At 42.4% G+C, this 17,653-nt stretch overlaps 2 protein-coding genes across 2 annotated transcripts in view; one reads left to right on the top strand and one right to left on the bottom strand.

Annotated features, from left to right (window-relative positions):
* Positions 1–16: 16 nt before the first annotated feature.
* Positions 17–17,653, bottom strand: part of LOC311120615 (uncharacterized protein) — a 43,083-nt gene continuing 25,446 nt past the window's right edge. The window contains exon 2 of the mRNA XM_084195200.1: positions 17–1,193. Within this exon, the coding sequence (XP_084051326.1) occupies positions 603–1,193 (591 nt within the window). The 3' untranslated portion in view covers positions 17–602. The remainder of the gene's footprint in view (positions 1,194–17,653) is intronic.
* The window catches only part of LOC311120610 (NLR family CARD domain-containing protein 3-like), a gene marked incomplete at its 3' end in the record, with an annotated part of 28,278 nt that continues 22,064 nt past the window's right edge, over positions 11,440–17,653 (top strand). Inside the window, exon 1 of the mRNA XM_084195196.1 lies at positions 11,440–11,476. The remainder of the gene's footprint in view (positions 11,477–17,653) is intronic.

The following is a 17,653-nucleotide window of genomic DNA, read 5'->3' as shown; positions in this document are numbered from 1 at the left end:
CACACACAAACTGACACACACACACACACACTGGAGACACACACACACACACTGGACACACACACACACACTGGACACACACACACACTGGACACACACACACACTGGACATACACAAACACTGGACACACACACACACACATACTGAACACACACACACACTGGACACACACACTGACACACAATGGACACACACAAACACTGGACACACACACACACACATACTGAACACACACACACACTGTACACACACACACACACACACACACACACACACACACACTGAACAAACACATTGAACACACACACACCGGACAAACACACACTGGACACACACACACTGATCACACACACACACACTGGACACACACTGGACAAACACACACACAATGGACACACACACTCTGGACACACACACACACTGGACACACACACACTGGACACACACACACACACACAGAGGACACACACACACTGGACACACACACACTGGACACACACACTTGACACACACACACACACACACAGTGGACAAACACACACACACACACACACACACTGGACACACACACACCTGACACACACACACACAGGACACACACTCATACACACTGGAAACACACACACAGGACACACACATACACACTGTACACACACACACCTGACACACACACACAGTACACACACACAGGACACACACACACACACACACAGGACACACACACACACTGGACACACACACACAAACCTGACACACATACACACACAGGACACACACACAGGACACACACACACACACACTGGACACACACACTCACACACACTGGACACACACACACAGGACACACACACACAGGACACACACACACACACAGGACACACACACACTGGACACACACACACACACACTGGACACACACACTCACACACACTGGACACACACAAACACACACACACTTGACACACACACTGGACACACAAACATACGCTGGGGACGCACACACACTGGACACATACACACTCACACTGGACCCACACACATACACACTGGACACACACACACACGACACACACACATACACACTGGACAAACACACACCTGACACACACACACACTGGACACACAGGACACACACACTGGACACACACACACACACTGGACACACACACACACACACCTGACACACACACACCTGACACACACACACACACAGGACACACACACACACTGGACACACACACACACACTGGACACACACACTGGACACACACACATACACACCTACACACACACACACACACACTCACACACACTGGACACACACACTGGACACACACACTCACACACACTGGACGCACACACTGGACACACACACATACTCTGGACACACACACACTGGACACACACACACACATTTGAAACATTTCCATGTGTTGGATTTTGATGAAAGGAAATCCCATATAGCCTACTGGACAGGACTTTGCTATGGCATCTTCTGTTTGGGTGTCTCAGGTCAGGTCTGAGCCATGATCAGAATGTGTCTCTGTGTCTATTTCCAGCCCTGCCATTTCTACCTGTCCTGATCTAGTGTTTCACCCCCGACCTCCGCACACTGTCTCACTGTCCATGTCTGCTTTTAGCTCCCACCTCTACTTCACTGTGTTATAATGGACCTTATGCTTGTTATGTCACTTCTGTAACCAGTTATCAAACATACTGACCTTTCTGACCCTATCCCATGGCCCTACTTTCTACAACTGAACATTTAAATTCCTCTCTGAGTTTTGTTTCGTGTCCATTTACTTATCTATGTATTTGTTGTATATTGGGATTGTGCTGCAGAGCATCATGGGGGTTTGTATGTGTTGAGATGATCACGTTCCAGATAAATGGTTGAACTGATTCCTGTCTCCTGTCTCATCATTATTGAATTGTTATACAGACGTGGGTATGAAACCCATGAGACATAACAAAATATTGGCGATGAGTTAGTCTGAATCTACAGGAACTATTCTGTTTGGAAGAAGTGGGTTTTTACACCTGTTTAAAACTGATATTTTCTGTGGTACAGAATAGGCTAATGTTAGCACAGTGTATTGCTAGCAGAGGCAAGTGCATAGTCGAGCTAGCTAAGAAAGAGAGTTAACCAGTGGTGTAAAGTACTTAAGTAAAAATACTTTAAAGTACTACTTAAGTAGTTTTTTTGGGTATCTGTACTTGACTTTACTATTTATATTTTTGACTACTTTTACTTTTACTTCACTACATTCCTAAAGAAAATAATGTACTTTTTACTCCATACATTTTCCCTGACACCCAAAAGTACTCGTTACATTTTGAATGCTTAGCAGGACAGAAAATGGTCCAATTCACGCACTTATCAAGAGAACATCCCTACTGCCTCTGATCTGGGGTACTCACTAAACACACATGCTTTGTTTGTAAATTGTCTGAGTGTTGGAGTGTGCCTCTGGCTGAACGTACATTTTAAAAACAAGAAAATTGTCTGGTTTGCTTTATGTAAGGAATTTGAAATTATTTTGTAATTACTTGTACTTTTACTTTTGATACTTAAGTATATTTTAGCAATTATATTTACTTTTGATACTTAAGTATATTTAAAGCAAATACTTTTAGACTTTTACTCAAGTAGTATTTTAGTTGAGTCATTTCCTGTTAAGGTATCTTTACTTTTACTCAAGTATGACAATTGGGTACTTTTTCCACCACTGGAGTTAACATCGTCATTGACGGCAGAAAAGGACTCGAGACGGACATCGGAGTGGGAAAACAACGTGATTAAAAAGGAGGAATATACAGTGATTAAAGGGAGGACATTTATTCAGCTGTGAAGACAAACCTTTTAATTAAATCTGCTAAATGAGTGAATTTAGGAGGAAACGTCAGTGAGTGAAGTGAATGAAGATCACATGACTGAGGAAAATATTGCTTTGGTTGAGGACAATATTGAAGTGAGTGACAATCAGGAGCTTATTGAGAAACGAAAAATTATTGGAATTGTTGGAAACATAGGACAGTTTGATGAAAGTATTGAACAGTGGAGCTCATATACAGAACGGTTTGAATATTTTGTTCTTGTAAATGACATGGATGAGGACAACATTGTGCCTACAAGTTTTAGTGTAATGGGGCCAAAGACATTTAATTTACTAGGCAGCCTGCTACAGCCAGACAGAACAGGTAATAAGACGTATGGGGATATTGTGGAGATACTTAAAGGACATTTTTCACCAGAACCACTAGTTAATGCTGAAAGGTTCAGGTTCCACAGGAGACATCAGGAAGACGGAGAATCAGTAACAATGTTTGCTGCTGCATTAAAGAAACTACCAGAACACTGAGTTTAATGCTGTTCTAAATGACATCATTAGAGACAGACTAGTATGTGGGCTACGGAGTGAAGCTACACAAAAGACACTGTTGACTTGTCATCAACAGTATCCTCATCTCTAATCGTCAGTTTCCTCGTAGCCATCTGTTGCATCGGTTGACATGATACCTGTTCAATCTCCCCTCTATCCATACCTCCAGAGTCCTTCTCCATTTATCACCGTCTCTCTGTTGTTGTGTCCTTCTGTCATCGTACCAATATTCCCTGCTGCAAAAACACACAGACAAAACAAAACAATGCTCTGCCGAAGCGGTGCCACCTTCCTCCTCTGCGTTAGAAAAGTCCTACAATGGTACATATAGATCTAGGAATCTCTCTCTCTTACTTGGCCCTCCATCAAGGTAGCCATCAGCACCTATTACTAACCTTCCCACTTGGGTGTTGTCCATCAATGACTTCCTTAATCCTTTACCACCACATCGTCTCCAAGTCGCAGAAAATGTCCAGATTCTCCTGGTAGGTCTGGCAGACAAACCTTCACCTTTTCAAAAGAAAGTCTGCATAGCATTGTTAGTTGAGACACAGCATGCTACTTCATCCTGTCTTCTTATCAGTCCTGATAAGCCTTTTTATATTAGGAAGTGCACATTCTCAGTTTGTTACCTGTATAAAAGACACCTGTCCACAGAAGCAATCAATCAATCAGATTCCAAACTCTCCACCATGGCCAAGACCAAAGAGCTCCCCAAGGATGTCAGGGACAAGATTGTAGACCTACACAAGGCTGGAATGGGCTACAAGACCATCGCCAAGCAGCTTGGTGAGAAGGTGACAACAGTTGGTGCGATTATTCGCAAATGGAAGAAACACAAAAGAACTGTCAATCACAAAATCAGCAGGGGATCAAATACTTTTTTCCCTCACTGTATGTGTGTATGTATGTGTGTATGTATGTGTGTATATATGTATATATATGTATATGTATGTGTATGTGTATGTGTATTATCTCCCGAGTGGCGCAGTGGTCTACTAGAGATCCTGGTTCAAATCCAGGCTCTGTCATAGCCGGCCGCGACCGGGAGACCCATGGGGCGGCTCACAATTTGCCCAGCGTCGTCCAGGGTAGGGGAGGGAATGGCCGGCAGGGATGTAGCTCAGTTGGTAGAGCATGGCGTTTGCAACGCCAGGGTTGTGGGTTCGATGCCCACGGGGGGCCAGTATGGAGAAAAAAATAAAATAATGTATGCACTCACTCACTCTGGATAAGAGCGTCTGCTAAATGACGTAAATGTAAATATGTGTGTGTATATATATATATAAAAAACATGGGGGACTGGAAGTGATGCAGACAATTACATTGATGGAAGATACAATCTATCTGACAATATTAAGCTGATCTACCCCCATAAAAAAAACAAATAAATAAAATAATAATATTAATTACCTCAAAATTGTATGTCATCCAGTCTTAAAATGTCTGCAAAAACTAAATATTGAAATACTGTTAAATATTTAAAAAAACATTGTTATCCATTGAGTGAATTGTTATCCATTGAGAGAGGGATATGCAATAGGATACTATCGTGATAGGTAATTTTTTTCTACAACTGTGATGTAACTGAACATCCACTAGGTAGAGCCAGTGGTCCACTCTTGATTAGACACTTCACATAAAATAGAAATTTGTTTGGTAAAAACAGTAGGATAAATACATATGTAGGTAGATATATATATATATATATATATATATATATATATATATATATATATATATTATACTAACATTCTAGATACACACACACACACACACACACATATTGAGGGAAAAAGTATTTGATCACCTGCTGTCCTTCAATTGACTAGTAGTTTTTCTATAACTGTGATGTAACTTTACATCCACTAGGTGGAGCCAGTGGTCCACTCTTGAGTAGAGACTTGGTTTGGCATGCATTTTCATGGGTTCTGAGACACCTTGAGACATGTCACATAAAATTGACATTTGTTTGGTATAAACAGTAGCATATATACATATGTAGGTAGAGTCCATTCTCGTTTAAAAAAATCAATAACACAACATCTCATTCATTATATACTATATCATTTTATACAATACATTATTAAAAACATTCATTTATAATATACAACATAAATAATATATATATATATATATATATATATCCCACCATTAAAACAATCAGGTGCATCACAAAGAATGGCATCGATGGTTTTGTCATTGTGGCCCAGAGATGAAGGACACAACACACCTAGAATTGGGCTAGGAGACGTGTTTTCTGGAGTTTTCTGTGGTTGATCTCTCCTGAGGTTTCTTGTCGCTCGTGGTGTTCACAGGACAAGTCTAACACTTACTTTTACTCAGGCAGACCTACCCGGAAATTACTTTTTCATTCTACAAGGGGTCACAAGCTCATAAGCTCCATAAGTTCACTACAAAAATTAGTAGTGACCAGTCTGTCTCAACGACCGTTCCTGGAATGGAATGTTGATATGGGTGGTAGTAGTCATGTGGAAGCTATTGATATTAAGAGGGCGTCAGCATATTGAAAGGTTCCTCCAGGAACCTTTTCACCTTCAGGTTCCTCCAATAACCATTTATGATAAGAAAGGTTCCAATATGAACCCATTGATAAGGAAACGTTCCCAGAGGAACTCTCCAAAGGTAAGAACCTTTTTTACATTTCAACTTTCCTAATTGAACCCCTAATTCTTAGTGTGTTCTTCTGAAATAGGCTACATTTTCTTAATGTCATGTTTCTTTAGACCTGTCTAAAATAAATAATTTTACATTTTAGTCATTTAGCAGACGCTCTTATCCAGAGCGACTTACAGTTAGTGAGTGCATACATTTTCATACTGGAGTTATTGTGATGATGTAGGCTATATTTAATGGATTTATTAGACTTTTTAAATGTAGATGTTCCAAAGGTCCGCATCAGTGGCTTGTAGGCTATGCGTGGAATCCAGGAGATGCTAAATGTGTTGATGTTAATTAAGGTCAATAAGCATGAGACCGGCAGTTATCTGAATGACAATCACCGGCTGACAGAATGTCATGACCGACACAGCTTTAGGTGACATCAATAAGGGATCATAGCTTTCACCTGGATTCACCTGGTCAGTCTATGTCATGGAAAGAGCAGGTATTCCTAATGTTTTGTCCACACAGTGTATATCATGTGTATATAATAAATAAACCAACTTGAACTTAGAAGGGAAGAAGGAGGTCAGCCATAGAGGAGAAAAGATGGCCAGCTTTGTGGTTAGATTGTAGGTGAACATAACTTAGAAAATACACAGGCCCTTAAGTAATGTGTCCTCAAATATTATTTAATCTAAAAATCTCACATTAGCTGACGGAATTAAATGAATCATAGAGATCTTATAACTAATTCCATTCTACAGGCTAATTTGTTTTGTCTCATGTTTCTTTATATTCATATACCCTGGGGGCTATGTAGCTTCGTATCTGTCATGTTTGGAGTTGTGTTGCGCTGTTATGCCTTTATAGTTGAGTTGTCTTGGTCCTGTCAGTATACAGAAACTTTAAAGAGGAACTGCACCTAAAAAAACACACTTCTCATTTAGAAAACAGCCTCTGTGGGACCGAAATGAGTGAGAAATATTCATTCTTCTGTCAAAATTGACTACAGAATGTAAAGAGGCTGCCAGATGATGGCTGGCAGCACACAAGTAATCATCAATTTGGAGTGAAGCTGCACGCGACCCGGTCCTAATGTGTGTGGTACATTTGGGATGACTTTGAATATCTCTATGAGGCTAGTTAGGGACCATCGGTAAATTACACAATGTTCATGGGACAATATGTAAAAATATCAATATCTCCAAATAGCTTAAATTACTTAAAAATCTAATCAACTATACATTTTAGAAATTCATATACAAATTAATGTTTAAATGAGACAATGACACTATTGTTCATATACAAATATTGAAAGAATTTAAAGAGAAAACGTAAAGATATGACACTATTGTCTCATTTTCATTGTGTCATTTATTGACAGTCCCTAACTAGCCCCTATCCAAAGTCAGTCAGGTGACATTTGGGAACCTGTAAACCCACACAAGAGTCACCCACATCAAACCACACCCCAAAACCAACTCACGTTTGAATTCAGTCATGGCCACTGAACATTTCTTAATGAACCCAATCTAAAACGAGGCCAAATCAGGAAGCGCAGTCGCCCTTTAAAACTAACTAATGACATGTTGCACCTCAACCTTTCTACCTTTCAGATGATCCAAGGAGGAGGACAGATGACAACAGCAGGCCAGTGGATCCCTTAGAACAGCAGCAGCCAGGGGCAAATGGTAGGGAGGAGGATGATTTAGGTGACCCAGACACAGGCCTTGGGCTGAGGCTGTCATTACATTGTGTCAGCCGGTTATTGTCATGTAAAAGACTGTCGGTCTCACAGTAATTTACCGTTAATTAACATAAACACATTTAGCATCTCCAGGCCTCCACTACATACAAGCCGCATACAAGCCGCTGATGCGCGCCTTCGGAAAACCTATATTTCAAAAGTCTAATAAATCAATTTAATATATACAATAAATCCATTATTTATTTTAGGCAGATCTAAATAAACATGATATGAAGAAAATGTATTTCAGAAGAACAGAATATGAGTGGCCTACTGTATGTTATCTCTCTATGCTCCATACCATAGGCTGTAGGCTTGTTCATTAAGCAGACAAGACAGGCCTATGCTTATGAGTCCTGGGACATTCTTTTACATTATATGGTTTTATAGTAAGAAGAATATCATTGAATTTAGCTGAATAAAATAGAAAGGATATTTTTCCCATTCCGGAGCATGTGCGCATATGAAGTAGCTATGTTGAGCATAAAAGTGATCATTTGAAACAGTTATTTGGAAACTTCAGCTGTGAATGATACAAACCTGCAAGAAATAATAATCCAAGAACCATTTTAATAATAATTTATAATCCAAGAACCATGTTAATAATAATTTATAATCCAAGAGCCATGTTAATAATAATTTATAATCCAAGAACCATGTTAATAATAATTTATAATCCAAGAACCATTTTAATAATAATTTATAATCCCACCTTTCTCTGTTTGTTATTTCTTCTCTTCACTCGGCCCCAATACTATTATTATTAATAATAATACTAATAATACTCTTCTCTACCCTAGAATGTCTTAGAAATCAATACATATATGGGCTGAATGATGCATCAGAAGAGATTACTCAACAGTCTTGTGGAATTTGACTGCGGTCATGACTGATGACTGATGACTGATGACTGATGACTGATGACTGATGACTGATGACTGATGACTGATAACGGATGACTGATGACTGATGACTGATGACTGATGACTGATGACTGCGGTCATGACTGATGACTGATGACTGATGACGGATGACTGATGACTGATGACTGATGACGGATGACGGATGACTGATGACCTATGACTGCGGTCATGACTGATGACTGATGACTGATGGCGGATGACGGATGACGGATGACGGATGACTGATGACTGATGACTGCGGTCATGACTGATGACTGATGACTGATGACTGATGACTGATGACTGATGACTGATGACTGCGGTCCTGACTGATGACTGCCTGTGTGGCAGTGATACAGTCACCGCAACAGCCCTATAGAGGTCCAAAACATTGTTAAGCTGCCCCAGTATCCCCTTGATCGTTTTGGATTGCAAAACTAAAGAGAAACACCAGACAAGACACAGAGACAGCAACAGAAGAATAGGATATGATGGAGAGAGACACCAGACAAGACACAGAGACAGCAACAGAAGAATAGGATATGATGGAGAGAGACACCAGACAAGACACAGAGACAGCAACAGAAGAATAGGATATGATGGAGAGAGACACCAGACAAGATGAGAGACATCAATAGACGACACAGAGAAGGTGATGGAGAGAGGCAGAGGAGGGGAGAACACACAGTAGACTGTATCACATAACGCTGCTATATGGATTCTAATTACTGCACAGCGTGTGTGTGATATGTTTCTGTACATGTCTGTTTTATTTAGTCAATTAGTTATTTGTTCCATTGGTTGGTTGTGAGAGAGAGAGAGAGAGAGAGAGAGAGAGAGAGAGAGAGAGAGAGAGAGAGAGAGAGAGAGAGAGAGAGAGAGAGAGAGAGAGAGAGAGAGAGAGAGAGAGAGAGAGAGAGAGAGAGAGAGAGAGAGAGAGGGTGTTTAGGTACTGTGGGATTCTTTAATTAGTTTGGCTTATTGGACAGGTCAGAGTCTATGTTTGAAGATGTTGAGTGGTTTTTGGCAATACACTGGTGATGTATTCATGGATTTAGCTGTTGAAATTCCTTCCCGGACCCCCCTACTGGCTATTGGCTAAGCCACCGATGTCTTCAAATCCTAGGGGAGAGAGGAGCTGCTACCCCTGGGGAGAGAGGAGCTGTTACCCCTGGGGAGAGAGGAGCTGTTACCCCTGGGGAGAGAGGAGCTGTTACCCCTGGGGAGAGAGGAGCTGCTACCCCTGGGGAGAGAGGAGCTGCTACCCCTGGGGAGAGAGGAGCTGCTACCCCTGGGGAGAGAGGAGCTGCTACCCCTGGGGAGAGAGGAGCTGATACCCCTGGGGAGAGAGGAGCTGTTACCCCTGGGGAGAGAGGAGCTGTTACCCCTGGGGAGAGAGGAGCTGTTACCCCTGGGGAGAGAGGAGCTGCTACCCCTGGGGAGAGAGGAGCTGTTACCCCTGGGGAGAGAGGAGCTGCTACCCTTGGGGAGAGAGGAGCTGTTACCCCTGGGGAGAGAGGAGATGTTACCCCTGGGGAGAGAGGAGCTGTTACCCCTGGGGAGAGAGGAGCTGTTACCCCTGGGGAGAGAGGAGCTGCTACCCTTGGGGAGAGAGGAGCTGTTACCCCTGGGGAGAGAGGAGCTGTTACCCCTGGGGAGAAAGGAGCTGCTACCCCTGAGGAGAGAGGAGCTGCTACCCCTGGGGAGAGAAGAGCTGCTACCCCTGGGGAGAGAGGAGCTGCTACCCCTGGGGAGAGAGGAGCTGTTACCCCTGGGGAGAGAGTAGCTGCTACCCCTGGGGAGAGAGGAGCTGCTACCCCTGGGGAGAGAGGAGCTGCTACCCCTGGGGAGAGAGGAGCTGCTACCCCTAGGGAGAGAGGAGCTGTTACCCCTGGGGAGAGAGGAGCTGTTACCCCTGGGGAGAGAGGAGCTGCTACCCTTGGGGAGAGAGGAGCTGATACCCCTGGGGAGAGAGGAGCTGTTACCCCTGGGGAGAGAGGAGCTGCAATGAAGAGAGACGGTGACCCTGCTTGGGAAGAGCTTAATGACTGGTGATTGTTGGGGCACGTTTGGCAGGAGCTTCAGTGATGAAGACTGCTGAACTTGCTGATGTTTCACAATATGCCATGGCCGTCTCAGTCACCAGGTCTCAACCCAATTGAAGACAACCATCAACAAAACACTAAATTATGGAATTTCTTGTGGAAGAATGATGTCACATCCCTCCAATAGAGTTCAAGATACTTTTTTTTCATTTTTTTTTTTTCAACCTTGACAATAAACATGTTAATGAACCACAAACACTTGATGTTTAGGGATGGCACACACATAGGGAGACAGTTTGCGTTGCTTCCCACATATGCACCTAGGAAGATGTAGTGTTTCTCAACCTGTCATTTTACATAATGTTGCAAGACACATACCATCAAATGAATCCATAGACTTTTGTCCATATTTACAGAAGGCTGTCATTTCACAAATTGTTCCTATATTGAAAGGACATAGGGAAAATAAAGTCAAACATTTCAATACAAAATAATAAAAACAATCACAGCATTACTCAGTCTTAATGTATTTTAACCATATTAACCTGTTTAATCAAATTGTTTTCATTTGGAACACTAAATCAGAACTACATTTGGAGTTCCAGACACTTGTAGAATGTATGCCAAGGCACATTGTAAGAGCTATAAAGAGACAGGGAGTGGGAGAGAGAACAGGTAGAACCTGATATGGAAATGAGCAGAACAAACTAAAGGGACTTTCCACGACCGAATGATCATTCCAGACTCTACTTCTATTGAGAGACATATAAAAGGTAAGACGACAATTGTTATGTGTATTCATATAGTTGATGATATTGTTATGTGTATTCATATAGTTGATGATATTGTTATGTGTATTAATATAGTTGATGATATTGTTATGTGTATTCATATAGTTGATGATATTGTTATGTGTATTCATATAGTTGATGATATTGCTATGTGTATTCATATCGTTGATGATATTGTTATATGTATTCATCTAGTTGATGATATGTTTTGTGGACAGTGTTATAATAGGCCTACTCTCCTTAAAATGTTTTGGATATAAATTAGATGCGTGGGGTGAATTCGTTCTGTTTCCATCTGTGTGCCCCAGGGTGATCGCTCCTACACTATCTAGAATCTAAAAGGGTTCTTTGGCTGTCCCCATAGGAGAACCCTTTGTAGAACCCTTTTTGGTACTAGGTAGAACCCTTTTGGGTTCCATGAAGAATCCTTTCCACAGAGGGTTCTACATGGAAGCCAGAAGGGTTTTACCTGGAACCCAAAAGCGTTCTCCTATGGGGACAGCCAGAGGACCCTTTTGGAACTCTTTTTTCTAAGAGTGTACTGTATCATAGGTCTATAGACTTGTCTTCTCAAAACAGGCTTAAAACACAACAAGCAACAACATTTTCTCTTTCTAATCTACTGTTAACTATTTTCACTCAGGAAGGTATGTTGTGTGAAAGAGAGACAAATAAATACTGTGGAAAGACTAACAACAACTTACACTTCCTCAAAACTGGTTGTGTGTGTTCATTAGTGCCCACCGTAGCAAAACGTTTGGCAACAGAAACCGTTTAGGTCACGTTGTACAGCGTTTTGGAGTAAACTGTTTATGCAACATTTTAAAACTGTTGGCTGCGGTGTAAACTAATGAATACGACCCAGGTTGTAGCCTACAACTCGGCTGTTGATGTCTGCCTCATGCTGAAACCTGAACTTAGCCTGAGGGGTGGACTATGATGCAAGCTAGATATACTGTTTTTTCAAAGCTTATCTACATTTCAGTTAGCTTCACATTCCAGATCAGATTTCACCCTTAAGAATACACAGAGTGTTAGTCATCAGGAAGGTGCTCTTTCAGCAGAACTGTAGATATCTCAATGACTTGACATGTTGTGGTTGTGAATTCAGGCTACAAGGTGAGAATCCTGCCAGGAATGATTGTAAAGTGTGTAGAGAAATTAAATGTATGGTGTAATTTTAGTACAGTGAATGGAAGTAAAACACTCAGACCTAACAGTCTACTTCTACTGAGACAGGTACGTGTCAGTTTAATCATACAAAATGGAGCTAACTGAATGTGGGCAAGTCAAATTCAATATATTCATATATTATATGTATATATTATAGTTCTACATTTAACATTTCATATGATAACTGTAATTGTATCATAGTTCCACTATAGTGTAGTGATCCTCGCTAAATGAGCCACGTCACAATTCCAACCAAGTAACCCAATTGGCGCCAGTGGTGCGATGCATAGGTTGTTTGCCTTTTACACATGCAACCTGGGTTCGCTTCCCTGCCCCACTGTTTGCTACATTGGTGTCAGAAGTGGTATGGTGTCTGTTAGGCCATCAGAATTGATGGTCCGGACGTGTGAGGGGTCTGAGTAGTCGAAGCACGGGACTTTTGTAGGGGACAGTGTGAGTCAGGTTACAATTCCCATCGCAGCAATAGGGTTAACCCCACTGCTGCTATGCGTAGGGTGTTGCAAAAAACCTTTCTGTACGGATCACTGATCCCCCTCAGATCAATCATGTCCATTTTAGCCCTTCAGTCTACATTCTCAGATACGTTTAGAAAAGAACAGATTGAAAGAAATAGTCTACTTTTAATAAATACACATTAGCCTGAGAGAGTGGAAGGGCTGAGAGGAATGTGGCCTTGTGTTGCTGCACTGTCTATAACTACCTAAACAAACAGTAACAGGGAGATGAGGTGAAAGATATCAGTCACGACTACATGTTGTTACAGGCTTTGGTATTTCCATTTATATTTTGAGGTTGGACGTTAGCATGTTGGCCGCACCTCTTGGCGCCACCTCAATAGACAGTATGCTTATGCCTGTGCTGGCTTGTCATCTCTTTAGTCAGAAGGGTTCCATCTGTTATGTGATATTGAAGAGCAGCTGGTCCAGTGTTCTGGTTGGCCTTAGAGATGTTAGAAGACTGGCACCTCTTTGTAGCTCTGCTTCTTTAAGTTGATGAACAAAGTCTTTCTGTCTTGTATCTCCCAGGGTTTGGTCTGGTTTGGTTTGGTTTGGTCTGGTTTGGTCTGGTTTGGTCTGGTCTGGTTTGGTCTGGTTTGGTCTGGTCTGGTTTGGTCTGGTTTGGTCTGGTTTGGTTTGGTTTGGTTTGCTCCACTTGTTTTTCTACTCCATATTGTAAGTTGGAGGGTTTTTATTTCAGATGTCCTCGTCTGGAGCCACTTCAATGGGCACTCATGGTGGGAGTCTTTTAGGTACCACTTTCTTGTTGCTAGTCAACATTCAGTGGACACTAGGGATTGGACGATTAAAACCGGAGGTCTGATACGCCGTTGCAGTTTTCAAAGCACTACTGATTCGACACAACGTATCAATGCTTGTATCAAAGTAACAATACTACGTGATGATGACTGTCGAAGCTTCGGATATCACACTACCATCTGACAGCTGTCAAAAGAGCTCTGACCTCTGCTGGAAGCTTTGTGTTTTTATCTATACTGAACAAAAATACACTGCTCAAAAAAATTAAGGGAACACTTAAACAACACAATGTAACTCCAAGTCAATCACACTTCTGTGAAATCAAACTGTCCACTTAGGAAGCAACACTGATTGACAATAAATTGCACATGCTGTTGTGCAAATGGAATATAAAACAGGTGGAAATTATAGGCAATTAGCAAGACAACCCAATAAAGAAGTGGTTCTGCAGGTGGTGACCACAGACCACTTCTCAGTTCCTATGCTTCCTGGCTGATGTTTTGGTCATTTTTTAATGCTGGCGGTGCTTTCACTCTAGTGGTAGCACAACCCACACAAGTGGCTCAGGTAGTGCAGCTCATCCAGGATGGCACATCAATGCGAGCTGTGGCAAAAAGGTTTGCTGTGTCTGTCAGCGTAGTGTCCAGAGCATGGAGGCGCTACCAGGAGACAGGCCAGTACATCAGGAGACGTGGAGGAGGCCGTAGGAGGGCAACAACCCAGCAGCAGGACTGCTTCCTCCGCCTTTGTGCAAGGAGGAGCAGGAGGAGCACTGCCAGAGCCCTGCAAAATGACCTCCAGCAGGCCACAAATGTGCATGTGTCTGCTCAAACGGTCAGAAACAGACTCCATGAGGGTGGTATGAGGGCCCGACGTCCACAGGTGGGGGTTGTGCTTCAGCCCAACACCGTGCAGGACGTTTGGCATTTGCCAGAGAACACCAAGATTGGCAAATTCGCCACTGGCGCCCTGTGCTCTTCACAGATGAAAGCAGGTTCAAACTGAGCACATGTGACAGACGTGACAGAGTCTGGAGACGCTGTGGAGAACGTTCTGCTGCCTGCAACATCCTCCAACATGACGGGTTTGGCGGTGGGTCAGTCATGGTGTGGGGTGGCATTTCTTTGGGGGGCCGCACAGCCCTCCATGTGCTCGCCAGAGGTAGCCTGACTGCCATTAGGTACCGAGATGAGATCCTCAGACCCCTTGTGAGACCATATGCTGGTGCGGTTGGCCCTGGGTTCCTCCTAATGCAAGACAATGCTAGACCTCATGTGGCTGGAGTGTGTCAGCAGTTCCTGCAAGAGGAAGGCATTGATGCTATGGACTGGCCCGCCCGTTCCCCAGACCTGAATCCAATTGAGCACATCTGGGACATCATGTCTCGCTCCATCCACCAACGCCTCGTTGCACCACAGACTGTCCAGGAGTTGGCGGATGCTTTAGTCAAGTCTGGGAGGAGATCCCTCAGGAGACCATCCGCCACCTCATCAGGAGCATGCCCAGGCATTGTAGGGAGGTCATACAGGCACGTGGAGGCCACACACACTACTGAGCCTCATTTTGACTTGTTTTAAGGACATTACATCAAAGTTGGATCAGCCTGTAGTGTGGTTTTCCACTTTTTAATTTTGAGGGTGACTCCAAATCCAGACCTCCATGGGTTGATAAATTTGATTTCGATTGATATTTTTTGTGTGATTTTGTTGTCAGCACATTCAACTATGTAAAGAAAAAAGTATTTAATAAGATTATTTAATTCATTCAGATCTAGGATGTGTTATTTTAGTGTTCCCTTTATTTTTTTGAGCAGTGTATAAACGCAACATGTAAAGTGTTGGTCCCATGTTTCATGAGCTGAAATAAAATATCCCAGAAATGTTCCATATGCACAAAAAGCATATTTCTCTCCGATTTTGTGCACAAATTTGTTAACATCCCTGTTAGTGAGCATTTATCCGTTGCCAAGATAATCCATCCACCTGACAGGGGTGGAATATCAAGAAGCTGATTAAACAGCATGATCATTACACATGTGCACCTTGTGCTGGAGACAATAAAAGGCCACTCGAAAATGTGCAGTTTTGTCACAAAACACAATGCCACAGATGTCTCAGGTTTTGAGGGAGCGTGCCATTGGCATGCTGACTGCAGGAATGTCCACCAGAGCTGTTGCCAGAGAATTACATTGGTGTCAGAAGTGGAATGGCGGCTGTGAGGCCATCAGACTGGCCTGGAGGTGTGAGTAGTCGACTTCCTGGTCGGAGGGGGCAGTGTGAGCCATATTCCAATTCCCACCATGTGGGTTAACCCTATTGGTGCGATGCGTAGGTTGTTTGCCTTTTACAAGTGCAACCTGGGTTCACTTCCCTGCCCCGCTGTTTGCTACATTGGTGTCAGAAGTAGTATGGTGTCTGTGAGGCCATCAGATTGCACGGCCCGGATGTGTGAGGGGTCTGAGTAGTCGAAGCACGGGACTTGCTTTTATAGGGGCAGTGTGAGACAGGTTACAATTCCCATCGCAGCAATAGGGTTAACCTAGTATTGGCCAGCGACCTGGGTTCACTGCCCTGCCCCGCTGTTTGATACAATATTAATATCACAGGCTACCAAACGTCCGTTGAACAAAGAGACACAACAATATGAGTGAAAGGATTTTAGGATAATATCAGTTAGTGTTGATTTAGAGTTGTCTTCTGGGTTCAGCCTTCTAGCTTCCTTTATCAATTGGGTGAAATATAACAAATGACATGGTCTCAGAGTTTGGAGATAATCAGTCCCAGTTTAATTCGCCCATATTGTCAATTTTTATTTCCCCAGAGCAGCAAGGGAATCTAGAGACTCAACCTTTGCAGAATCAGAATCACCTTTATTCGCCAAGTACATTTGCATGTACATATGTAGGATCTTAATTTGAGCCAGTTTGCTACAGCAGGAAAATATTACTGCAGCAACAGGAAATGTGAATTATTATGTGAATTATAATTAATGGACATTTTTGTAGCGGTTGATCCATTTTTATTAAGAGAAACTCAAGTCTGGCATTTCTAAGTGGAAATTACAAACTTCAGAAGCCTTTTAAAACCTCAAATATACTAAAAGTTATTCTGTGGTGGGGGGGTGGGGGGGTGGGGGGTGGGGGGGGTGTTCAAATTAAGATCCTAAATCTGTACACATAATTAGTACAGTGGGAATACAGTTGGTATACAGATATACAGTACAGTGGGAATACAGTTGGTATACAGATATACAGTACAGTGGGAATACAGTTGATATACAGATATACAGTACAGTGGGAATACAGTTGATATACAGATATACAGTACAGTGGGAATACAGTTGGTATACAGATATACAGTACAGTGGGAATACAGTTGATATACAGATATACAGTACAGTGGGAATACAGTTGGTATACAGATATACAGTACAGTGGGAATACAGTTGATATACAGATATACAGTACAGTGGGAATACAGTTGATATACAGATATACAGTACAGTGGGTATACAGTTGGTATACGGTGGATGTCCTCATGTACAGTACCAGTATAAATATATCTAAGAGAGATTAACAGAGTGCTAATGTAGTATAGTTCAGTTATTTAGTGTACAGTTCAGAGATGGCTTGATGTGGTGAGCAGCATAGAGTGTATAGTCCTTTAGTCTCTATGGACCAGATGATAGTGTACAGTTCAGAGATGGCTTG

The sequence above is a fragment of the Coregonus lavaretus genome (genome assembly GCF_964263955.1).
Source record: "Coregonus lavaretus genome assembly, contig: HAP1_SCAFFOLD_777, whole genome shotgun sequence".
Classification (NCBI taxonomy): domain Eukaryota; kingdom Metazoa; phylum Chordata; class Actinopteri; order Salmoniformes; family Salmonidae; genus Coregonus; species Coregonus lavaretus.
This window is presented reverse-complemented; position numbering and strand designations above follow the sequence as displayed.